The sequence below is a fragment of the Ruditapes philippinarum genome, unplaced genomic scaffold, assembly GCF_026571515.1.
Source record: "Ruditapes philippinarum isolate M1 unplaced genomic scaffold, ASM2657151v2 ctg5117_1_1_1_1, whole genome shotgun sequence".
Lineage (NCBI taxonomy): Eukaryota > Metazoa > Mollusca > Bivalvia > Venerida > Veneridae > Ruditapes > Ruditapes philippinarum.
Genome location: NW_026852718.1, coordinates 94,383 through 121,333, shown reverse-complemented (window position 1 = coordinate 121,333; position 26,951 = coordinate 94,383). Strand labels below are relative to the sequence as shown.

The following is a 26,951-nucleotide window of genomic DNA, read 5'->3' as shown; positions in this document are numbered from 1 at the left end:
GAAACTTGACTTAAACATTATTTATTTTATAATCTTGAATATTTTACCATGGACTGAATTATTTAATACATAGGTTGGACGATACTATTTAATCATGATTTTATAAGCTTGCTTGGTTTTGTCATTTCCTTTATGATACAGGTTTGACTGTTTATAATATTTTACACATTCTGTATTACACAGGTTCGACTATAATACTATACGGTTTAAACATTCTGTATTACACAGGTTCGACTATAATACTATACGGTTTAAACATCCTGTATTACACAGATTCGACTATAATACTATACGGTTTAAACATCCTGTATTACACAGGTTCGACTAAAATACTAACTATACGGTTTAAACATCCTGTATTACACAGGTTTGACTATAATACTAACTATACGGTTTAAACATCCTGTATTACACAGGTTCGACTAAAATAGGCCTACTTTACGGTTAATGCAGGTTGGACGTTAAATTATTTCTAACCATACACTTTTTAAAGATGATATTTACCATGGTTTATAGAATTAATTAATTTTCTATTTTAAAGGTTTTATTATAATACTTAATTATAATTAAGTTATTTTCTATAATACAGGTTTGACTTTGATATTTAGCCATGATTAGAGGGAATTGGTCTATGATGGGCTAATTTTTCATAAATATTTCAAATATTGATAAATAACAATAGAAATGCATCATTTGGATATTATGATAAAGTATTTCTTGAAAAAAAGTGTTAATAAAGTTCAAAGTGGTCTGGTGTGGACATTTGTTTAATGAATAATAATACTTTGTTCTAGAAAAGTTTATTATCTTCTATCTTATGGATATATAATATAATATCATTTATTATATTGGATGATGTATCTTACACTTATCAACAACACCCATAAATAAATATTTTAGGCATGGTTTGTTATCACATATGCTACTTTATACTATCAACATAATTTTTTTGTGGAATTACAGAACTTTAAATTATTGACTAATTCACATTAAATTCAGATTTGACTTTCATATATTATTATAATTTAATCATTCTTTATTAAACAAGTTCGACTATAACTAAGCATTATTACATATGTACCAGTAAAATAGTTGATGACAATTTAATGATATTTTGTCGTCAGCGGAAATGAGTGTAGCAATACTCCTTAAATAATACACACACGATATGAGGCAACAAATTATCACAAAACGCCATCTGATATATGAAGGACAAAACATAAGGGCCAGGCATGTTTCCAGAAAGTTCTCATCCCGTTATCTGTTAGATTATTATGAAAATGAATATCTGGAATAGCGCGAGAGAAGGGGAGATAGAGAGGGATCAATATGTTCTTAATGGAAACCACTGAATGAAATAGTCTGTGCCTCACAGAGATGTTATATGTCAATATTTCTCTATTCTCCAAACTCGTAAAAACTAGACGAAATCAATGAATTGACGTGCTATTCTCTTAGAAAGAACGTATATTTTGTTGCGATTTTTTTCCTCCCCACTGCAGCAGTGCTTACTGGTTGTATTGTAGCGCGGCATATAAAATATCCGATAAGAAGGAAATAACAACAAAAACACGCATACACACTTGTGCGTTTCTTCCGGTATGAATTTGGCAATATGTTATGTAAACTGTGCGTTTGCGTTTGATTCTACAAAGCGAACTTAACGACTAGGAAATGTTTTGACTTTTAGAATTATTGCTACTTCACTGTGTGCCTTATATTAATTGGATAGTACTTTGTTAAGTCTTTATTGGACATTAATCAACCATATATTGGGATTTATATATAATGTTCAGATATTGGTTAATTTTTCAGTGAAGAAAAAATAGCCATGCCTAAATTGGTCGGATATTTATATTGGACGATTATTGTCGGCACAGATTTATTGGCATACATCATTTGATCATTTGTCGATGGCGGAGAATTGTTTTGAACCTGTGAATGGATTTCATGTGACTGAAGCCGACAAGTCCGAGGGACGGGCCGACGGGGACAGTCTTAACATAGACGAGGATGAAGGACGTGAAGCAGACGAACATTTTGACACGCGGTGTGGGATCGGGGCGTGTCGTCCCAGTTTACTCCAGAGGTGCAATAATCCACAAGTTCTTTTAGTGTGCCTATGCGTCTATACATTAGTACATGGTAAGTGGTTGTATAAGGTTTATTCATTAACTCATAGTTAAGCATGGGAAAAAGTCATTTCTTGAGTCATTAACGAATTATGGAACGCCGACGTCGCAGTAATGTTTTTATACACGCGTGCCTTGTATATAACTAGAATGTATAAATGTTCTTAAACACACGTGTCTACTTATATAGTCTGGGCATTCTTTTATATGTACATGTATAAAATATAAAGATATTCGATACTGTTCTGTATTGAAAACTCAATAGCAAAGACTGTTCTAGTATTTATTAACAGAAGTATTAACAGAGATCTTGCATTTTGAATTAAACGTGTCTTATGAATAAGGAATTATGTAGCAAATGATATACAAAAAGTTGTCATTTTTATCTCTTCGTTAAATTTGTAATTTGGTAAGTGTGTCATTAACAAACGAAAAATTAGAACATTAATACAGATCGCCACGAGACGTATCAGTTCAGTTGTGATATCTCTTAAAGACCCGCCACGTTTCAATGTACTAACTTATTGTTATTTTCTAATTTTAAGGTATGACCAGGGTAAAAATTAAATAAAGTTTTCATGATAACATACTTCGGTTGTGTAAAAAAAGCATTTATATAGGGTCATATAACCTGTAACCATTCATTGACTCGGAATATATTAGCAAAACAACCATTTATATAGGGCCATATACAACCAGTCAAAAATATTAGCGACTCGGATTAAATAAGCAAACAATTGTTTAAATAATAAAATACGGTCATTATAACAATTCCAAAAGTATGATGAATGAGGTTATACGTTTAAGCAAACAATTGTTTAAACAAGACCATATAACATGTTGAAAGTCTAGCGACTCGGATTATATAAGCAAACACGCGTTTATAAAGGGTCATATAACCTGTAAATAGTCTAAGATATGCAAAGGATTGTCTATATCGGGCTATTTAAGCTATCAAAAGTCTAGTTCCAAAACTTTATAAGCCGCATTTTAACATTTTATGGTTTTCATCTGATGCGGCGTCATAGTATATAAACGCGTACGCTGAAGACTTTAAGCTATCAAAAGTACTTATATATAACAGCATAGAAATTAAACTATGGAAATTATCTATGTCAAATACTAGCGCAACCATTACTATATTAGGAAGGGTCGACAAATTGCATTTGTTAGGGACTTTGTGCAAATGAAAATCGGTAAATTTATACATGTTGACATACATGTTAACATACACGTATATGATATATACAAATGATTTAGTAATAAATACAAAATATATTTCATTATTGACAAAGGGGCATTAAACCTGTTGTTTTTACAGAACCCTATTTATGCTGTAACAAAATAAAGTGGTTTAACTAAACACTCGGTAGTCTAAGAAGAAAAACAGTTTTTGAAAATGAATAAACTATAAACTGGTTGTTGAACAGTAAATGTACCTGCCAATGATAACAGAATAACTACCTGTTATTTCTTGAGTTTACTATGAAAACACTTAGTATAACTTCTTTGAATTATGTGAGTTTATATCTCCAGGTAAATTGCCTAATCATCTATACAAGATTTTGTTAAGATGTTAGGTAAGATCCTATAAATATCCTATATAATAAATACAATATATTATTACCACAGCAACCACAGAAAAACCACAAACATTATTTATTTCATTTATTATCATTGTGATTACATGATACATTTGTAAATAATTATAATCAAGAAAAGATTGAGTAGGTAGTTTCAAATGCTACAAACTTCCCTATACTCAACGAAACAATATTTCTAAAGCTAAAATTTAAATTGTAATTATACACCCCCCCCCAAAAAAAAGGATCGAAAAACCAAAGAAAAAAACCCCCAAAACAGCAAAAATCAAAAACCAACAAAAACACCGCAATTTAACATTATAGTAGAAAAATGAGCTCAGCAATAATGTTGATATAGATATCTTTAAAAGATCTATATCAACAAACATGAAACTGAACAAAATTATCATAAGCTGACATTAGTTACAGATTACCGCTAAAATGTACTTTTGTTTCCAAATTACCAATTTACTTGTTAATACCCACATTTCCGGTGTCCAACATTTTTCGAGCGTATCAATAAGTTTTGTTTAACAACTAGTAAGTCATATCATTCTCTAATAAACTAACATATAGCACATGTATATTTACCGCCATACTGAATTATATTACCTTCATATTACATTGTACCGTCATATTACCGTGACATATTACTGTTTTACATCCGTCATAATGGTCAACATATAACCTTTATTCTACCGTCTTATTACCATTATTTTACCATCATTCTGTCGTCATATAACCGTCATAATTATAACCGTCATAAAACCATCATACTTCCGTCATATAACCGTTATTAATATTACCATCATACAACGGTTATATTACCGTCATATAACCATCATATAACCATCATATAACCGTCATACTACTGTCATTTTACCATCATATCTACCGCCAAACTGTCATCATGTAACGGTTATTTATATTACCATCATACAACGGGTATATTACCACCATATAACCATCATACTACCGTCATACTACTGTCATATTACCATCATATATACCGCCATACTGTCATCATATAACCGTTATCTATATTACCATCACTTAACGGTTATATTACCAAAATATTACCATCATATTACCGTCATATAAACATCTTCCATCTAACTTCTTTCATGTTACCTTCAATTTACTATTATATTACCTTCATACAACCGTCAATTTATCGTTATATAACCATCATACTGCCGTCATATAACCGCCATACTACCGTCATATTACAAACATATCTACCGCCATACTGTCATCTTATTACCGTTACATCATAAAAATATTACATGTACCGACATATTACTATCATATAATGTCATGTAATCGTCAAATTACCTTTATAAAACCGTCATACTACCGTCATATCACATATCACCATCATATTACCGTGATACTACCGTCTTACAACCGTCGTTTTTCCATAGAATACTACCGTGATGCTACCGACATATTACCGACATACAGTTGTCATATTACCGTTATATAACCCTATTAATACCGTCATATAACCAACATACTACCGTCATCTAACCGTCATACTACCATCATAATTATTACCATATAACCTTCACAACCGCAACTTAAAATTTTCGGCCCTTTCCGTCAGTCTTCGGATAAGGTTATTATAAATAATAGCCGAGGACGTTGCGATTCATATTACCATAAAACCGTCACGTTACCGTCATTTTACCGTCAATACTATCGTTATACTACTGCCTACTAACCTTAGGAAATTCAGATGTCTTGGAAATATATCGTCAAAGGTGTCTTACACATGTACATGTTATAGGCACTTTATATTTTTTGTTCCATTTTAGCCTGAATGGAAATGTTTGTGCAAGTGCGTGACTTTTATTTCTCAGAACCTGCTGTTTTTTGTCTTCGAATTATTTTTTATTAAAACAACTTTTTCAATCTAAAAGAAATGTTACAAGTATTTTGTGTTGTTGCAAAATTTTCATATTATATTAGTTTCATAAAATTTCTTGTAATAGCTTGCTTTTTTGTGGCAGTTAATGTTATTGGTTGTCTAATTTTCACAACAGCGCGGCATCTGTTAATGGTTTTCTAAAAATGTGCAAATTGCTTAATTATGACAGCATCCTGGTCGTATTCATAAAGTGCTTGCAGAAATTAGCCATCATTAACTCTGGAAATGTTAACATTACAAGGGACCAGTGTCTTGTTCCCGGTATTAGCAATTGTTGACTATATTAGACGCTAACAGAAAAACTGGCGCATTCATTTCAACATATTATTGTCCCAGAAAAAGGACAAGCTCTTATCATGAAATTGATTTCTGATTTGTTATCAATTTCCGCAAGTGACATGTCTTGTTTAGACAGAATTATTGCCATTTTAGTTTGAGGCAATTACTCTAAATATCTCCGCTGTTACTGTCTTATAGAAGTTTGATTACAGGCAAATTTATGTCAGGCAAAAAGGACAAAATTATTTTGCATGAAACGTCTCTTTAAAGATTGGTTTTAAGTAGATATGAGGCGCTGAAAAAATGAAATCTAAGCATTTAGATAACAGAAAGTAAATGAAGTGTACCACTATGACGTAAATGGTGTTCTATATCCTCTAAGTGGCAGATTTAAGCTCACCTCGTATCAATAGTGTTTCGCCGTTTTAAAGTAGGATCTCACCAAACGCACTAAAAATGTGATACTAGCTGACTGGCGCAGTATAGGCTTGGTGGTAATATTAACATGCTCATGTAGTTCCGTGGTCTTCATGAAAAGTCATTATTTGAGTTTAAAATTCAGCTTACAACAACAACAACAACAACAACAGCAAAACAACAACAACAACAACAGCAACAACATGATCATAATTATCACCACCAAGAAGAAGAGGAAGAAGAAGAAGAAGAAGAAGAAGAACAACAAGAAAAACAACAAGAAAAAAATAATAAAAACAACAACAACATGGCAGCAGCAGCAGCATCATCAACAACAACAACAACAGCAACGAACATTGGCAAATAATAAACACATAATCAACATATTAACAACGTTAACATTACCTGTTTGGCGCTTTACATCATTCATCAATCGAAGTTACATTCTGAATTCTATAAATTATCTGGCATTCTATAAAATACAGTGTATAATTAATAGGCTATGCATTGAAACGCGTGCATCTGATATCATGTTTTTACCTTTATTTAAAAAAAGAGCAGAGTTGTTTTACATACAGATTTTCATGCATATCTCATTTCTATCCCTGTGAGAACATCACTGGTTTAATTATGGTATAAAATTTCAGAAGTCGCCATAGTAACTTCTCCTGATTATTATTTTTTTTTGATGCGTGGGTGTTTTCGAGATACTAAATATCTAGTGTTTACCGTTGTAGCTACTGATAAATATACAAAAAAGTAAATATATTTATGCTATATTCAACATCGGGTCCAATATTATCTATATATAAAACGCCTCGTCCAATATCGGTTTTATGCTAACGCTCTGGTATATTCCAATATTATCTATATATAAAACGCCTCGTACAATATCGGTTTTGAAGAAAAAACTAAAAATCAAAAGTGTTTTTGTTTCATTTTAAAGATACAGTAACTTCAAGTATAGTATCGATTTGATGTGGATCTTAAAGACTCGGAAAATGAAAATGAGGCTAAATTGATTACAATATATATTTGATACGGATTTTTTGGACCCGGGGAATGAAAACGAGGCTAAATTTATAAAATTGCGAACATCGACAGTGGCCTTGAATTTGAACATGTACATATATCTCTCAAAATAACAGAGATTCTGAGGACCAGTTAACCATTAAAAGTTTTTATATTTGACTTCAAAATTACATTATCGCACAGAACAACATACATAGAGAAACTTATTTGCTATATAAATTAAGATGACTGTCAGTCCGTCCGTCAGTCCGTCATTTTGTAGGTTTATTTAGCTCAATAAGAAGAACGTTGGTCGGTTAGCTATGAACATTCGTTTGTTCAAGCAACACGGGACATCTCACGTTTTGCACACTGTTTAACTAATCATCGCTCAGCACTGTAGCACCGCTGCTCCATGAGGGGAAGTTGGTATTGACTTGTAGAATACATGTGCAGAGTAAAGAAAACAGCGCAACTGCATTCTATTATGTGATGAAATTGTTATTCAAGACCCGTTGTAAGAGTACTTTTATTTTGTAAGCGACGAACAGTTGTAATGCTTTATACACATATTCATGTTCTCATCTCTTCTTTGAATAACAAATTTGATTACTTTTTAATGAAACAGCTTTTCATTAAGACAGCGGTGTTTAATAAATACAAAGTGTGTGCTTCATTTAATCTATCCGTGACATAATTGTCGGATACTTATGAACTTCCAATAGGGTTTGACACATTAAATTTACTAATTAATTAGTAACAATATCTCTTGAGCCCCCGGGAAACTGAGATTGAAATGAGATGTGGAGATAAACACGTTAGAAAGATAACCATAATTAAATGAAATAGTATACATGTATAGTCACATGGGTAAAATGTGCTATCGCGCTACATACATATTTTATAATATTACGTTTAAATAATGGGAAAAGTTTACGCGATCATATTACGATTTGGGAGCGTTTAATGTTATGTCACGTCGGGGAAAAAAGGGATCAACCGTTATTGTAGCGTCTAATTGAAAGCTGCCTGCGTTCAGAAGTGCAAAATATTTCAAGACAATCAACCTTGAGAAAAAATGTATTAATATTTTATGAAAATGGTAAAAATATTCACGATTCAAGAAATAATAATTATGTCAGTTCATGTAATATGTAGTAAATGACATATATTGCAGTCTTTATCACCAAATTTATATACTGCGTTACTAACGCCGTAAGGGCTATATTTGCATATTCTGACCTATTTGTTGTAGATTTCGTAGATTTTAAATGCCGTTTGCAATGTGAAAATCACTTTATTTGTTCATTTGACAAAATCCTTCTTTTTAATCCATTTTTAAAATGTTAATGAAAATTAGTATGAATCTGGAGTCATGTTGCTTTTTTATATATAAAAACAAGAGAACAAATAAAAACCTCACGTGGTCAAACACGTGGAGGAATTCTAAAGTAAATCATTACGTCTAATATTATCCCCTTGTGTCTGAGGGATTGTCTTTCCGGGTTGAAGCATCAGAATTGAAGTTAAATAACTGGAGTTTATGCACCTCTTAGCTCCAGCAGGTGAGGTGGTTTTGACCTAAAGTTTGTAACACAGAGGTAGCCAAAATCATCTTTCCTGTTTCGGCGCCATATGACCAAAACTGTGTTGGTGCTTAGTAAAAACAAACAAAACAAACAAACTAACGTCTGATAATTTTAAAAATAAACCAAAGAATTCGTATGGAAGAATAGGGAGTCAGGGTTTAAACATATTCAGCAAAATATCTTGAAATTAAAATGGGGCAAGTGTTTCTTTACTTAGAATTTTTAGAGTACAGCCACGTTGGAGTATTAGAATTTTCGGTGTACAGTCACGTTGAAATATTATATTTGCAATATAAAATCCAACTTTTCATTAATAAAAAAAAATCAGAAATAAATTTTGCATCTTCAAAATATGTTCAAAGTACTTTAACTTACAGCTTTGTCTCTAGTGTAAAAAAATCTGAAGTCATTTTAGTGCCAAATCTTTCACCAGACATGTAGTACAGGGGACTGTGAAAGAAAATATTTTAATTGCACGGCGCACGACAAACCGTAATGACTTTCTTGAAATTAAGGCTATTCTTTCGGAAATGCAAGTACTGTAAAAAGTCATTAAGCGTCCATGAAACAGTGGAATAATTTGGTTTCCAAAGTTTCTCAAAATGTATTCGCCTTTTATTTAAGAAAATTTAAAAAAGACCCCGGCCACATGGGTAAATATGGACAAATTCCGTAAACTGGTTTGCGTAAAAAGAAAATGCATTAGTTCCATATACAGCTTATATTCGTGATCTAAAGTCTTCATGAAAATGTGAAAGATCAATGGATTATTTTGATTTATTACTGATGCTGAAAACCGTATAAATCTTAAATCAGAGCTTAAGTTAAATGTTATACGGGCTTTTACAAGAGTAAATCATTTGGGGAAAACAGTTTTCATATAAATCATGTTATAAATGCTATAAAACCGTACTATAACCATAATTATAACGTGTAACTTTGTGAGGTTGTAAAAGGTATTGGTTCTCGAACAGTTTCACGTGAATGTGGCGGCAATGAAACTGCAAGATTACAACGCCTGATCTCGCAAATATATAGCATTTTAGTGTACTGTTGATTAAGGTGTTTCAATATTTTGAAACATCTTGCAGTGCGTTCTAGTGTTTGCGTTTCAAATTCAAACTATAACATTTTATTATGCGTGTAGAGTAAAGAGTGTATGCGAATAATTTGTTGGTACCCCTTCTCAAAAGCAAATTACATCATAATTAAACTCAGTAAAATATGTCAATTATAAAATAGTTGATAACTTTATGTTAGAATTTTATGTTTCAAAAATGTCAGGAATGACGTATCAACATTTCAAACATTTTAAATATCTTGTGCAAGGTTAATTGAATGCCTATTTAGTCAATATAGACAATGAAACCAAAAACTTTTGGTTTGTATGAATTTTAAAGAGTCTTTGCTGTGCAAATGCTGAAATGCGGTGAAATTGTAGCAATATCAACGATGTTATTTTTTTTTCATCATAAGCAGCAATCCATAGCCTGTTATTAGATAATTTGTCAATACTTCAAGTATTTCATCGGACCATAACATTGTTGGATGTGCATTGTACATACTTTACAATAAATGTTTAAATGTTGCCGCATTTGTATCACATCTTATTTTTGTTTGTAAATGATGACAATATTAACAGCACGGCAATGTTTGAGATATATTGTGTATGTACTAGGATTTTTGTTAACATCATCCCTTTTTTTGTGTTTCAGGGTTTGCTGTAAATGGAATAAACAATGTGAACACCACCTCTTACGAACGTCGCTTTGACTTGACAAGCTCGTCTGTCGGCTGGATTTGCAGCAGCTTTGATATTTCCGCGGCAATATGTGGTGTCGTCATAGGTAAATACACTTTTGTCGTTTGTTTGTGGGAGAAAGAGGGGCAACATTTTTGTTCAGGCGGTGGTTCGTCAATCCGGGCACGATCATGTTTCGTCATATGACACCACTGGTTAGTTCTTGATATAGACCAATTCATGAATTAGATAATATTTACACGAACTTAAAATAAGTCGATCTTAAATATACATATCTTAAACTAAATCTTTGAAAGGCTGTTATTTTGATTTCAAATGATCACCCTATTTGATTTTGAGGAACGTCGTTTTATATTTTGGACATGCCTACCAGGGGTTCAATCCTGGTTCAAATAGAATTATATTAAATAACTGTTTTGCAACAGTTAGACTATTGAAGCAAACGGTTGGAACTACCCGGAAATGTTTAACATTCAAGTATTTAAATGTCTGCTGCGTAATGGAAATAGGGAGCACAATAAACTATATACTTGTTAATAAACACTCGGGCATCGTTTCTAAGGACGAAAAGTAAAATAAAACAATCTTTATGAGATTTTATTTCTTACATCAAATAAGCGTTGTAAAGGCCATAATTCACACAATCTTGTCAATGAAACGCTTTTCAAATACGTACTAGTAAGAAAGATAACCAAATTTATACGAACTCGCCATTTAACCATGTTATCATGTTTATTAATTCTAAACATTCAGAGTACACTTGTTTGATGCTCTCTCCCGTTTAAATACACATACATGTATGTAGCCAATATCAAGATATCACATTTTAATGACATTAAAATATGTGAATATTGACTATTAGTAACATTGAATAATATTCATATGGTCCCCTATCGTCGGTTACCCATGGTGTATAATCCGTACATACTACTGTACGGAATATATACCATGGGTAACCGACGATGATGCTCCTCTTTGAAGCACTATAGTTTCAGTATTATTCCTGTATGTATACGAAATTCGCAATGACCTTCAGACATGTGATGAATTATGTAAACTGTATAATCAAAGACTGTCAGAATTCATAGATAAATACCTATTGTACTTATATAGCCTCCGATGATTACAGCTGTCAGTTCATCAACTCATTGAGACCGTTCAATTTTCTGATCAATGTTTGTTATGTCAGAGAAGTAATGTATGATGATTGACGTTTATATATGTACTCCTTGTATATTCTTTCAGATCAGAAATAATGAACTAGAAAGTTTGACAACTGAAGTAAAATTGTTTATTAAGAATATTTTCTTATTCTGTATCTATTAGGTTTCTATGGCAACAGGAGGAAAAAGGGAAGAATCCTTACCGGTGCTTTCATCCTATCGTCTATTGGGTCCTTATGTATGTGGCTACCCCATTTTATAACACCACGGTATGAGTGGGGACAGGGCCAGTCACATTTGTGTTCAGCAAAAAGCGCAGTATTACCAGGTACGGTTGGGACTACTTTTGTTCAATAGTTAGAAAGTAATGGGACTCAGAATATTTTCCATTCTACATATTGTGTCCACGTGTTTCTCTTGTTTTCAACTGAGCGATTTTTCGATATTGAAAATGTTATAAATTTCAATTTTCAAAAAGTTCTTATCACGCATATGCCATCTAAAACTTTTTGTTTGCATTGTATCATGGAAAGCAAATAATATTTAATAAAGACTCCATTTTCTTGCTATCACTCCGCTGAAATGAAACAAGACAAAACTATTTTAACCTCTGATGTCTGTATACCCATGTGACCAGTACATACAAAGAGCAGCCGACACATGGATCGTGGTCACTTTTTGCTGTTTAGTTAGTATATATTTTCCCCTGAAAATGATGAATGGTTTTGTCCAGCTACAAAGATACTCAAGTTCATTTAAGACATGGGTGAAGGTAAGTTAATAGAACCCACTGCAATTACAAACATCTAACGTTGACTCGATTAACATCGGAAGAATCTTTTTACAACAATCAAGAACACACGTAATTACTCTCAATAACGGATGCGCATTAGTCTGCTCATTAACTTCAAACGTTGGGTTTGCAGTTTTGATTGCATTCCAAGAAATACAGATGAGCAGTATATCATTTGTATTTCTTGTTTCATTTTTAAAAAAGAAATGACGTATTGAAATACGTAGATATGGTAAATAGAGCATTTCATCAAGAATATATATATATAAATGGTTATTTATTACATATATCATATGGCAGTTAAACGCAATGTACACTTTTCTAACAAATAAGAAAAGCATTATATACCTGCAGTATTGTTGTAGAAATATTATAAATTGGAAATACATTAGTAAGAAATGTTGAAATCATCAGAAATTGACGCGCACATTAGTCTTTGTAATAATAAATACGAGAACAAGTTGCCAAGAATTTGTATATACTTGAATATTTTATAACAATATGAGGCAACGATCCACATTTTTAGTAAAGTTACCATAGTTTCATTAAAGTGTTATAAAAGATGGTTTGAAAAACAGTTGTATTTACTATACGGAACTACAGATTCAGCTCAGTTTTCGCCTTTTCGAAAATTGTTGATGCACATATCCCTTCTAGACGGTGGTTTACTGCGTATACCCCTTTTGTCAAAGGTTCCCTTTTTGACGGTGCTTAAATGCACATACTCGTTTTGACGGTAGAATAATGCAGACACTCCTTTTTGACTGCAGTTTAATGCGCATACCTTTTTTGACAGTTGTTTAATGCGCATACCTCTTTTTGACAATAGTGTAATGCGCATTCTCCTTTTTGAAGTAGTTTAATGCGCATATCCCCTTTTTACTGTTATTTAATGCGCATATAATTCTTACACAGAAGTTACGCAGATTTGAATTTTGAAATCATCTATAAATGCTAATTTCTATGAATAAGAATAATTTGGCACTATGTGTGAATCAGCCATTCTCTGTAGGAAACATGTACAATGGCTATGTTACGTACCTGACACAAGCACAAGCTAGGTTCAGGAAGCTGACTCGAATATGATATAATTATATTAATTGAAAAAATCTTTATTCCTCAATATGCGTGTAATAGCATACAAAGGCTTGTTTGGCAAAGGATAGTTTGACTTTGCAGAGGAAAATTAACTGTGCAATTTTTTTATGGTCATATTGAATTATAATATTCATTTAAAAAAAAAGATGTCGGCAAACAATTTGTGAGAACAGCTGTCTTTAGGTCGAGTTGAAGAAGGCAAAATGTTCTAAATAAAGCTTTGAAAGCTGTAATCTGCTTATCACATTGACGTATTGAGGCAGCCGACAGCAACAGCTGAATACACCACAACAACAATTTTACAACATGTTAACTGAAAACAACAACAACAAAACAACAAAAACATTAAAACATAAGAGTACGTGATAATATCTCGCTTTAGGCAATACTACAGGTTGTTGTTATTTACCAAATCAGCTGATAAATTATCATAAACAGACATCTGCAAATGCTGGAATTTCTGTAAAATATATACATAACTTAGATCCAGTCTTAACGTTACAATTTTGGTAGTATGTGACTCATTTTGCTCAGAACCTGCGATATAAAGTCTCAGATATAAAGCGCATATAACAATATAACATAACAGTATATTTAGTAATAGAAAGAGCATCGAAACACGAGGCTATCTGATTTGAACGAGGGGGCGTAGCCCCTGAGTATTAATCAGATTGCCGAGTGTTTTATGTTCTTTCTCTTTTGTATCATAGTCAAACATTAAAACACGTTCCCCGTTGTCACAATATGAAACCCCGGGAAAAAGTAACCAATGAACGAGCATCTGAATACGATATCTCTGTCGCTTTCTCTTTCGTCACAATAAGTAAACCCCAGCAAAAATGAGCCAATCAATTGTCATGCTCTGGAGTGCGGGTAACTAATACCTGCACTCCAGTTAACGCACTGTGCATGTATATGTATACGATTTAACTCTGACACATTTTCAACAGAAAGGTCCCCAAACTACCGTATGATACAATGATACAAAGAGCATAACATACAGTGAATGGTTCTTGTTATATATAGAGAAAATAAATATAAACCCATATTAAAGGTTACGCCTAATACAGATACATGTATAGCAACTTTATAAGGTACATAACCCATTTCACTTGACTGCGTTAATATTATTTTCTCAATTATTTTCTCAAGTCAATGTGTGTCAATGCGAAAATTTCGAAACACCTTTCAAATTCTTAGCATATGGTAAGACAATGAAGCTATAGAAGAGATATAAACTTCTGTACCACTGTCAAGTTTTCTTTTTCTTTTTAAGATGCAGAAGAAAGATGCAGAGAAGGCGATTGGACGTTATCAAGTTTTCTAACGTTGCTTCTGATTGGCCAGTTGATGCATGGCCTGGGAGGATCAACTTTAATAACTGTCGGATACTCTTTTATAGACGACAGCGTTACAGCTGCGACGTCACCTTTATATATCTGTAAGATATTACTTTATACATATATATACATTCACATTTTGTGTATATGTCAAAATCATGAACTTTTCTGCTGTGGATATGAATGATTCTGTTAAGAATTTGAGAGACTTCAATATCAAATAGGTAACATTTAGGGCCTGGCCAGCCTTCACGGAACTTCTCGTAAACTGAACAATGTTGACTATCTAAGATTCAAATAAATATATATAGATTGATATACATTTTGTAGAAAGTAGGTTAATATCTAAAGATAGTTACTATCTTTATTCTATAGTGGCTTCAATTGTTTAGCGAACGAAGCCATTGTTTTTGAAGCACCAGACACTTAACACTGTAGATTCGAATCCCATCAGAGACTTTTAATTTTTATATGTAAGGAAGCTATCGGCTGGCTCATGGAAGTTCGTTGTTTCTACTCTAGTACCCGCTCGTCACTGAATAATTACCGAGTATCTGAGGTTTTTCTCCGCCAGTAAAGCTGAAGTCGCCAGCTGATGTTACATTAAATAGTATAACACACCCATATAATTTACGATGAAATGCCAATCATACATTAGTTCAAAGGTGAATTCTGCTGCCACAAGCAAAGTCCACACCAATTTGGAAGGGTTGTATTTAGGTTATTTAAAAAATATTCAAAGAAAGTGGCTATTTAAAAGAAATTCTGTTCGAAATACGCCATTCGTATTTAACAATGATAAAAACTGGCATGCTAAGTGTTTAACTATTCATATTGCATGAATGTTTTATAAACTGGTTATATAGTAACTCTGACACCATTTCTGGACACTGTATATACACATGTACTTTCTAGGATTGTCCAAAATATTTGTCTGGTAAACATTGTTATAAAATCTAGACATTCAGCGAAGTATTTTGTGTGCAAATCAAGAAGATATATCGATAAATGGCATCGCTTAGAAAGGCATTTCATAGCCAATACAATATAAATAGGTAAACTGATATAAATCAAAATAATCAGCTCGGTCACTTTTTGTCTGCAGCGAGTTCTATATAAACATTTTTTATATTCTATTTCGATTTCTCACAGCTCAAATTGAAGGAAGGGGATCGTATTTTTCATTTCTATGTTTTTGTAACAGATAAATGCAGATTTATATTAATTTACATGGTTAAATAATGATATATTGCCGTTTGAATTTGTTCTCTTAGATATAGACGATTCTTCGATAAAATAAGAAACAGTTTAATTGAAATAAATTGGGGTTTTTGCTTGCAAATGTATTTCTGGAATTAATTCCTGGAAGTTGGGGATTTATTTTTAAGTTTTTAACGAAAAACTAAGAAAAATAAGCCAACAATATCTGTAGAACAAAGTAAGGGGACAATTCACAGTAAATTAACTGTTTTTCATTGTTTTGGTCGCGAAAATCAACGACAAAAAGAGTGGATTACCCCTATTCGCAAAATAACAAATATATATTAACGCCCAAAAATTAAATCACAAGCTTAAGTGTTTCTTCCATCTTAAACAATGTACTATCTGAAAAAAACATCCACACGGGGGCACATGCAATAAGCCTTTTCACTATTTTAAATCTTCTGCATAGACTTTAAATTGAAGAGCTGATTTCCGAGCTAGCTTTATGGATCATATATTCGAATCTGACAGGTACTCCCCAAAATGTATGGATCAAACACCACTAAAATCAATCTTACTTGATAACTGAAACACAATACTAGCAACTGAAACTTGAAATATAGTAACATTAAATATTTGGAAGCTCAGATATCCACTTTAATTACAAAATGGTCTCTTATTTGTAAATTTGACCATGCCCTGGCAATTCGAAACTGAACGACCGAAACTGTGCTATGTGGATGTGTAGCATTATAATACAATCACTTGATGATTGAGGGTTGATCGCAAAACTGTTGTAAGTCTTTCTTTTTTTCATGTTAATTGCTGCAGTTTTGTGGTGAACCCAAGGTATCAGTTTAAGTATGGATGGTTCACGTTAATTTAAACCTTATTGTTTATTGCTGGAAGTTTTGTATATTGTAGTGGGAAAATGACCACATTTTTCTCACATTTGAGAAAGGAAATTTTCTGAAATGAATTTTCTATACCTTTCTATACACGAATATATTAGATTATTGCAAGAATATTATGTTGGCCGCCTTTACCTTTGATTTTCTCTCTTATATTATGTCATTTATAATAAAAAAAAATATACAGAACTGCACAATTTATTTGGCATTAACTCTACGCCTGTTTGCGGAAATCGAATCTGACCAAGTAAATAGTGCTGACCAAGATCAGTCCGCACATCCGTGTCATGGCCTGCACTGTTTGCTGCTCAGTCAGAAATGAGGTATGGTTTTGTCCAGGTTGAAAAATTGACAAGTCCGCTAACGATATTAAGTTTATTATGGAATAAATACGCATCTGTAATAGCAATTCAATAACATTATAAATTATGGTGGCAATATTTATTTCAGATGTTATTATTGTATCATTTATGATTGATTTCTGTATTTTTGTGTTGTTTTCTACTAATATTTTATTTAGCTTATGCCTTATATCTTATTACAGTTTCAAGTGGCTTAATCCAGACGTCGTATTGAAATTGTATTACCTTATGTCAGATGTTCTTACTTTTTTGGCTTTTATGTCTAGTGTTAATGACAACTATTTTTGTTGCAGCTATGATTGGTTTATGTCAGATGCTGGGCCCCATGATTGGCTTCCTGGTTGGTGGAATGTTACTGGATGTGTATGTGGACTTTGAACGATTGCCAAAATCAGAGTTTGTATTTTTATCATGTTCTCAAACCTCTTCGATCTTTTATAATGAGCTAGATATTCACGTATTCCCCAAAGAATTTTGTTTTCTAGTCCGTGTCGTCAAGCGCGGTCCACCAAACATATTTTACTCTGAATAACCAGATAGTGCCGAGAGTATTCGAATGAAATACATATTTAGATTAAAAATATCAAGTGTTTATAGATCTATGGATGTGTGTCTGCCCCAAGCTTCTTTTTCTTAAATCTTAAGTAATCGTTCAACATTAACGTAATACTGATTCTTACTATGGAAATAATGGACCATTACGTTTCTATAAACAATGGACTTAGGAAGGAACTCCAAACAGTAACCAATTTTCCGTATTTTCGTGTTTTCGTTCGGAGTCCCTTGGAGCGAAAATAGGAGATGGCATATATCAGCCACCATATTCATAACTAGCAGCCATTTATATATATATATACGTCATGTTTATCCAATGAAAATGGACGTTACGAACGTGCAGTGTTGTAAGAAATCAACAAACTTCATAGTAAAAATAATGACGTCAGCAGATTGTAGCTTAGTTTTAGATGTCATTGGCTTTAAATAAATCTTAAGCAAATTCCAGGAATCTGTAGTAATTTATAAACACTGATATCTCTTTAGAGAGTTCTAGAGAATTTCCAACTGCATAAAGTACTCTCTCAATAGAACGACTCTGTTATCTGATATATAATTGCTGCGTTATGTTCACGTACGTTTTATAAATTGTGGAGAAATATGATAACATAACAGACTTGTATCTAGATCGATTGTAAAATTGTTTTTTCATGTTCAGCACTTTATGTTTGAATGATAAACGATATATTTGAGAATGATGATACTTTACTGAAATATTTCAGAAATACTTCTAGATCTAGCTTAGAAAGTGAAAATGAACTTGTACGTACGCCAAAAGGTTCTATGTTTTGCTAATATTAAAATTTCGCTGCAGACGAGTATGTCCAGCGGGTGTGGATTTACTCGAATATAAATGTCGTTAAATCGAATTGAACCAACTCAAATTGTTATCATATTTCATGTGCTTGTTGTTACCAGTAGATGAGGGGGTATCACCACCCTCCCTCCCTCAGTCCCTCCATCCAAAAAGGTATTTGTAGAAAAATAAAACATTATAATTAGTACCTAGTGTATTTCTTTAAATACAAAAATGAATACGGTTATCCAAAATATTTTGATGTGATGATTCAACTTTATTGATGACAACATATACATGTAGATATACATCTTTAATATAATACTAATTTGTTTGTTTTTAAGGTGGGAATTAACACCAACAGATCCACGATGGGTTGGTGCTTGGTGGGTCGGATTCTTCATCTCTTCAATCCTAATGTTTATATTCGCTCTGCCTTTTTCTCTGTTTGGTGCCGAACTTCCGAGTAAGTTTGAATCTTTCTCTTCCTATTTAATTGCGTATATATTAGGAACTCCATTGAGCGTTTTTGACGTGACGAGACTGAAAATATTTATTTTCGAGATTATCATTCCATTTGATGTAGGTCTAGACAAAAAGCTTATGTGCAAAATTTCAAATAATTCGCTCAGAGTGATTATTCAAATTGTGAAAAATAATTCAGATAGAAAAGGCGTTGCAACGCTTTTCTACTCAAATTGTCCTTAAATAGCACAAAAATGCGATTTTTAATTTATTCCGAATATATTTTCTAAATATCTTCTGCATATTTTTCTGTTTTAAATGCCCGAGTTGATCTATGTAAGGAATTCAAATTTTATGTTTTTAAGTTTCTGGACCTCAGTTGAGTTCCTTGAGAATTATGAAATTATCATGTTTTTTTGTAATTTGTTCATGTTATCATGCACATACATGTTTTTGTCATAGGCCAATTCATAAAAATAGTGAATGGTTTAAAAAACCTTAAGTTCTGTATCAATTTTAGGCTAAATGCCCAATATGAGATGAGTTGTCATTGACAACGCTTCCTTCTTTTATTAACTTATTTATATCATACTGTATTTGAACCTCTCTGAATAAATTTATTGACCGCAATTCACCAGAATCCGTTTCCTTGATAACCAGTGATATCAATATAATCATATTTAACGCCTGACAAGCGCGTTATTGTCCTGCAAACAAAAGGGAATATTTCCAATCTTTTATGACCACAATAAGTAATACTATTAATTTTTTGTTTGTACAGCTGCGAAACATGTGAGAGAAACAAGAATATCTGAGACTCACGACAATGGCGAAGATAAAAAACTTGATGGCACGTTGTCAATCAGTAAATTTCCAGTATTACTTTGTCGTCTGCTCAAGAATCCTGCGTTTATGTGCGTTGCATTCGCCGGAGCGTTCATGGGTTTAGTGACCATTTCCATGGCAACGTTCTTGCCTAAGTATATACAGAATATTTATGGTACAACGGCGTCGGCCGCTGCTACGTATGCTGGTAATATATATATTTTTACACTTCCAAAATGGCTAAATGAGAAGCTTAAATATATCTAAGTCGGTATTTTACTAGAAAATAACGCAACATCTTGAAAAAGAAGTGTACTCCTTAATATGCTAAAATTTTGAAATAGATTTGCCCAGGATAGAATTTTGAATTGTATATTCAAAGCTTATTTGATTTCAATGTAAAAATATAATAAATGGACCAAGAGCATTATGTGTCATTTTTGGCATAAGTTAAGTAACACAAGCATCTCTAATAATGCTAACCAAATTAATCAATATCTGGAAATAATGATCCCTCGGAAGCATTAAAATAAGCAAAAGTACATGAAATTTGCAGACTCGGTTTGTTTGAGCCTGTACATGAGGGGTAATGAGGAAGGGCAACAAGTGAGCTGGGCTCATTTTGCGACACTTAAAAGTGCTGGAAATCAATGAAGGACCAGAAAAATATAACAACACTGACAAAATTTGTTTTATTCAAAGAAGTGGTACAAGTAACGAATTAAATCGAGTTTTACTAATTCAAACGGTTATAATAAAATTAACCAAATTATAAAAATTAACACAATTAATAAAACTAAAGTTAAAATGTTTTGTTGTTATAATTCAGGTCTTCTGGTAATACCTGGTGCTGCTCTTGGTCAAATGTTTGGAGGTTTTGTGATCAGACGATGGAGGTTGAAAGTTCAATCCATCTTAAAGTTTCTTATGGCCGTCGTGACTTTGGCTATGCTTAGTAAAGCATGTTTCTTTATTAATTGCGACATTGTCGTCTGGAATACAAACATAACAGATAGGTTTGTAACATTTTAACTTTTTAGTATTTTAACAAAATTGCCTCAAATTCAATCTTGCGTATCCTAAGGATGTATGCAAAGCATACAATGCAAATAGATTAATCAGTGATGAATTTCTTCATTGCATTGTTTTAATAAAATTTTAATACAAAATATTTTCCTTGTATAAAAAAAATTTGAAACCATTTCATCTTGCCTAATTTAATAATAAATAGTGGTATGTTGATCTAAAAGGGGACGAGTTGATTTGTTCAGGACGAGTATAACAAAACTAAAGAAGAATGTGACCAAAAAGGTGTCGAGTTGACCAAGGGCCGAGTAGACCAAGGACCGACTTGACAATGGAACGAATTGCACTGACATCACATTTATTATGTCAGTGCAATCTGCATACATTCCATCCAGTCTAGAATAGATGTATCAGCTGATTTTGTGAATGCTGAAGTGTTACGATATAATTCTGATATTTTTAAATATGAAATACAAAACTAAACCCTGGCGCCAGTCGGTCCATTGTAAAGCTTACAGTTACATTACTTAAATATGTTGGTATTTCCGTATCGTCTGCTATTTTAACATCAAAGAAAGCAATTCTCTTTCATTTTATTATTGAAAATAGGATTATAGAAGTTTGTGCATCAATGTCGTCTGCACCAATTACACAAGTCTTATTATCGTCTGCTTAGGCATCATTTAAAAGTGAGCTTTTTGTTTCTTATGCAATGCAATGGAAAGACATAAACGATCTAATCTGCAATTATTATTACATGCTTATCATTAAAGTCACTTCTGCCATTCTAGACTGAGATATTGCCATATGTTTAATATTTTCGTTATTATACTTTCCATGTCGTCTGCAACTCTTGCATTACAGATATGTGTATATAAATTTCAGCCAACCTGTTACGTCATTATCGTTTGAAGAATGTAGCGCAAGCTGCCATTGTGACGACAGTGTGTTCCAGGTTGTTTGTGACAGAGAGGGGCGGAAGTACTACTCACCTTGTTTAGCAGGTTGCAAAGGTGAATTGGCCAACAAGGTAACTATCTTATATCTATTTAATTTGTTCTTTGTAAAGACTAAAGAAATATTGGATACAATAGGTATTAGATACTCAAACTTTATATCGCTTATGTGCCAGTAAATTTTAACCATGTCCTGCAAAGCCGGGCGGCAGTAAGAATTTTTAAATGTTCAAACTCATGCAATTTTGACACATCCCCCGTTATATTGGTGCAAAAGCAAACCAAGCATTGATAGAGTGAAGGAGAAAAAGGGTTGTCTCACGATTGGGAAGATGGCATTACAAATGGCTTGTTCATTATCCCTTGAAACATTATTGCCATAGCTTTAAAAAGTAACTTTCTATTAATTTTAGAATCGATTAATGTACGTCTGCCCGTCAGTCCGCAGTTTATTTCCTTTCCTTTACAGTCTTATCTAATTTGCTAGAGTTATGGTCCCTCAAAGAGGTAAAATTAGGCAAATTTTGAATCTGTTCTTATGACAACGGTTTTATTTTTTATTTCTAAATAGCTCTTAAAGAATCCCAATGGGCATGTTTCCCAGAACGAAACGGCCATCGTCAATGCGCTTCATTAATTTAAACTGTATTTTGTTCTATTTTTAGATGTATTTTGTTCTATTTTTAGATGTATTCGGACTGTAAGTGTGTGTTATCAAGGACGAATGTCACTTCAGTTACCATGGAGAATTGTATTCCATCCACTTGCAACTCACTGCTGTATATTTTCCTGTTTATGATATTTCTATCAGCATTTTTTGTTTCAAGTAGTACCGTGCCTGCCTTGACAGTGGTGCTGAGGTAACTTTTTGTCTTACAGATTATTACCAACAATTTACTTTCAGTATTATATATTAGTTTAATCATATTTTTTTCTTTCTATACAAAAACAGATAGCATGTCACATGCAAACATAAGACAAAAGTTTATCGAATAAATCTACAGTATTTACATGGATGCCGTAGTTGTTCATAAAAAAGCAAAAGGGTCAGACCACAAGTTTTAACAGCATTAATGATTTGGCTCTTCCCACATTCTCTCAATAATACATGTTGTAGTATCAAGATGCACATAAATTTTGCTGTATTTGAAATAGAATAAATGGGTTTTATAAGCAATCAATATAATGTCAATTTAAAAATAGAATTTGATGATTAAAAATCAAATACTGACAAAACTTGAATTTAAGTAGAAAGAAATAAAGAAAGAAAATATAACCTTGATCTTAAGAATTTGAAATTAGATAATCAATTTTATTTTAATTAAAAATCCTATAATATTCAAGCAGTAAAATGTCATTCTTATATTTAAAACATATTGGACTGTATTTTCATATTAAATGTTTCATATTGCATGGTTGAAATAAATGTGCAAGTTGTTAAATGTATCTAAGGGCTAAATTCGTTCCGAAGAACTTAAACGATTTTTATTATTTTAAGGTGTGCACATGAAAATGAGCGAACGTTTGCACTGGGTTTGCTAAACTTTATTGCCCGAGTAATTGGTAAGAAATTGTTTTATTCATAATATATCTGTAAGTCGTGCTTGTATCGCTACATTATTTTCTTAGGAAACATTTTAAAGATGCAATAAACTTCAAACAGCAAGTTAGCCATTGCAATATTGTTGTTAAATTTGTTTTAATCATGTTTAAATCACAAGGAAATACAGATCCACTTGAAATACACAATCTACAGAAAGACAAACATATTTATGTCTATTTTTAATAAATATTTATCAATAAAATCTAATTTCCGGTTTCAGGAACGATACCGGGGCCTATATTATACGGATCGGTGATAGATTCAACTTGTCAAAAATGGGGCAAGAAATGCGACCATAACACTTCCTGTTGGAAGTACGACAATGCCAGAATGGGGGAATTTCTAGCCTTTCTCGGTATGGGTTTCACGGGAATAGCCACATTGTTCTTCTTTTTGTCCTACAAGCTTTATAAACCTCCAGTTCCAAAGAAAAAAGAGACGATCATAGAAAAGGAACCTATTAGCGGAACAGATCTTGATTCACCGGTTGGAATATGTTCCATACCGGAAATCACGGAGGACACGAGATTATAAGGGCATCTGTATATATAATAATCTGTATTCGCATGTTATTTGTTCACATATATATGTTATATCAACTCAGGCTTCTTGTTACAAAGTTAAAACCGAAATGTTCAGGACAATATTCAGATATAAGTGTTATATAATTCGACGATGATACGGGGTACATACTAAAGATTTGTTTTTTATGTAGAATTGATTGATTAATAACAAAGGGACTATTTTTACATCATACTCGTCAGAGTTGTCGTTCGTTGACTTCCGGTTCAGAGCGACTTCCGGTTCAGTGCGTTGTGACGTCAACTGTGAGAGAGATCATGGCTGTAAGATATCGGTATAAAATCTGTACATAGAGGCCTATTGCAAAATATACCGGCCAATTTGTAAACTATGTAAACCTCTGCCGTGTATTTAGAAAATGTAGTTATATTTATGTCAAAGCGGTATGTCTCCATTAGAAATTTATCGTATCTAATTCCGGCACGTGAAAACGAGAATTTTATGTTAGTACAACCAAATACATTTAACAGTTGAATGATGTGTCAACACTATAAACTTTAAATTAAAAATCAAAACCGATTTGGACTATTCCTATGCAATTTTGAAGTAAGCAATATACAAAGTAACCAAAGATCTTAGCCGCCTTATACAATCTAATGTAAGTCGCAAGTATAGTATGGTGTTGCAATCTGTAAACGTTTTGATGAAATAATATTTACTCCAGGTTTATTAATTATTACTGATTTAGTTTCATCTGTATTTTAAGATAGTCACACCATTCAAACCGCTCGTGGTGTATTACAGGTATACAAAACTTGGCCGGTCACTTGTCTTGATGCATCACAAACATACGCGATTTCTAGTGTTTTGTTACGTAGATTTTCGAGTAATTTGGTCAAAAGTTTTAGAAAAAAAACAACAACAAAAAAAAAAAAATAAAAAAAAATTGATATCAACATATTCTAATTTTAAAATAGACATATTCTTATTCTAAAAGGTATTTTCCAACATATTCAGCATCCCTGGAAATGTTTTCGGCTTAAAGTTACGATATATTTTAGAGTTAATGGCGCAGGCCTGTAAGGGGAGATCACTGCAAATATTGATTAAATGTATCCTGGGAAATTTATCCCGCTATCACTGTAAAGTGATGTGGTTTGAACATATGTGACAGGATGTGATCTAGTTAAACATTTTAGTATTATTCTCACAAATTAAATTTCCGAGCCAATATTCCACAGGGACTTTATTGTCATTATTTTAACGACATGGCTTAACATAAAGTGTGGAAAATTCATTTGCTGACAAAAGTGAAATCTGTACGTTAACGATAAATTAAGTAGACCAATTTATAACACATTCGTGTTTCAATATGTCTCTTGAATCTTGTCTAATGTTTTTCTTTCATTTTAAAGCAATTTCTATCTCCTCGATTGAAAATATCTAATGCCAATAAAAAGTAGTCTGTTTATTTTTTTTCTTTAACAGTCAAAACCATTGTAAAAATGGATTTAAGCTTTTATTATAAAGCGTCTTAACTGAAGCCAACTTGTTCGTCAAATGAATAAATTACCAAGAATTGCAAACGTGACGGTCAATTCTGTAACCGGTAGTACACTGTGTGGCGCTGATTCTATATGATCGGTATTACACGATGGCATATTTTTCTTTGCTGCGTTTCCTCACACTTGGAAATTTATAATAATTATATACGCGGTAAAACACACAATCCTATTTTGAGGCTGTCTGCAAAAACCATTTATATGTATATATGCAAACCACTGCCTTTACTGTGGTGTGATAAATAAGTTTGAAACTGGCACCTCACTTTTCCAAGAAATATTGACACTTTCCGGTTTTTGGTTATATAAACTACGACAATCAGTTGTTTTCTTTGGTTTTACACTATACGCATGCGCATCTTGTTTCTCCGAAATCTCTGAAAGTCTTGCTCGAGCCGTTAGAGTTAAAAAGAGGTCCAAATCAGATATATTTTTTCAAATAAATTTTTAAATTAACAAATTAAAATATATGAAATGGACTCCTTTTTGTACAAACATACAAGAAAAAGACAAACACATACAAAGAAGATATCATGCATACAAGCAAATTTCTGATTGTCCGCAAGGTGCTAATTACCTTTGTTATAGAGAATTTGTTTTGGCTTTTTAGCCTTTTTGGCGGTTGTTGCATTTGGGCTACCTTACTTTTAGACTTATATTGTTATATGTTCAGGGGCACTCCCTGTGTATATTAATCAAATATGAGCCATGTCACGACAAAACCAACATAGTGCGTTTGCGACCAGCATGGATCCAGACCAGCTTGCGCATCCGCGCAGTCTGATCAGGATCCATGCTGTTCGCTTACAAACACTATTACAAGTAGAGAAACTGTAAGCGAACAGCATGGATCCTGATCAGACTGCGCGGATGCGCAGGCTGGTCTGGATCCATGCTGGTCGCAAACGCACTATGTTTTTTTTGTCGTGACACGGCTCAAATATAGATCTGTCTTTCATTTATTCACTCTGATGTTACACGCGATAGTTGTTATTTAATAGCATTACATTACGTACATCAACTGTTGTAATATTTTTGTATTAAATATTTGGTTTGTTGAACGATAAA

The 26,951-nt window shown here is 32.7% G+C and overlaps 1 protein-coding gene across 1 annotated transcript; it reads left to right on the top strand.

Annotated features, from left to right (window-relative positions):
* The first annotated feature begins 1,305 nt into the window (after nt 1-1,305).
* On the top strand, nt 1,306-26,951 carry LOC132722248 (solute carrier organic anion transporter family member 4C1-like). Its single transcript, XM_060706707.1, has 12 exons — nt 1,306-2,145; nt 10,657-10,788; nt 12,030-12,194; nt 15,034-15,198; nt 17,867-17,969; nt 19,269-19,390; nt 20,171-20,422; nt 21,044-21,230; nt 22,126-22,270; nt 22,884-23,056; nt 23,695-23,759; nt 24,020-26,951. The coding sequence occupies exons 1-12, from the start codon at nt 1,914-1,916 to the stop codon at nt 24,331-24,333; spliced, it is 2,055 nt and encodes a 684-aa protein (XP_060562690.1). The 5' UTR covers nt 1,306-1,913; the 3' UTR covers nt 24,334-26,951.

Excerpts from the sequence above, each read along its gene's own strand:
- LOC132722248 (XM_060706707.1), top strand. The coding sequence starts at position 1,914 with ATGGCGGAGAATTGTTTTGAACCTGTGAATGGATTTCATGTGACTGAA. Across the intron at positions 15,199-17,866 it reads GACGTCACCTTTATATATCT|CTATGATTGGTTTATGTCAG; the intron begins GTAAGATATTAC and ends TTTTTGTTGCAG. Across the intron at positions 22,271-22,883 it reads AAGGTGAATTGGCCAACAAG|ATGTATTCGGACTGTAAGTG; the intron begins GTAACTATCTTA and ends TTCTATTTTTAG.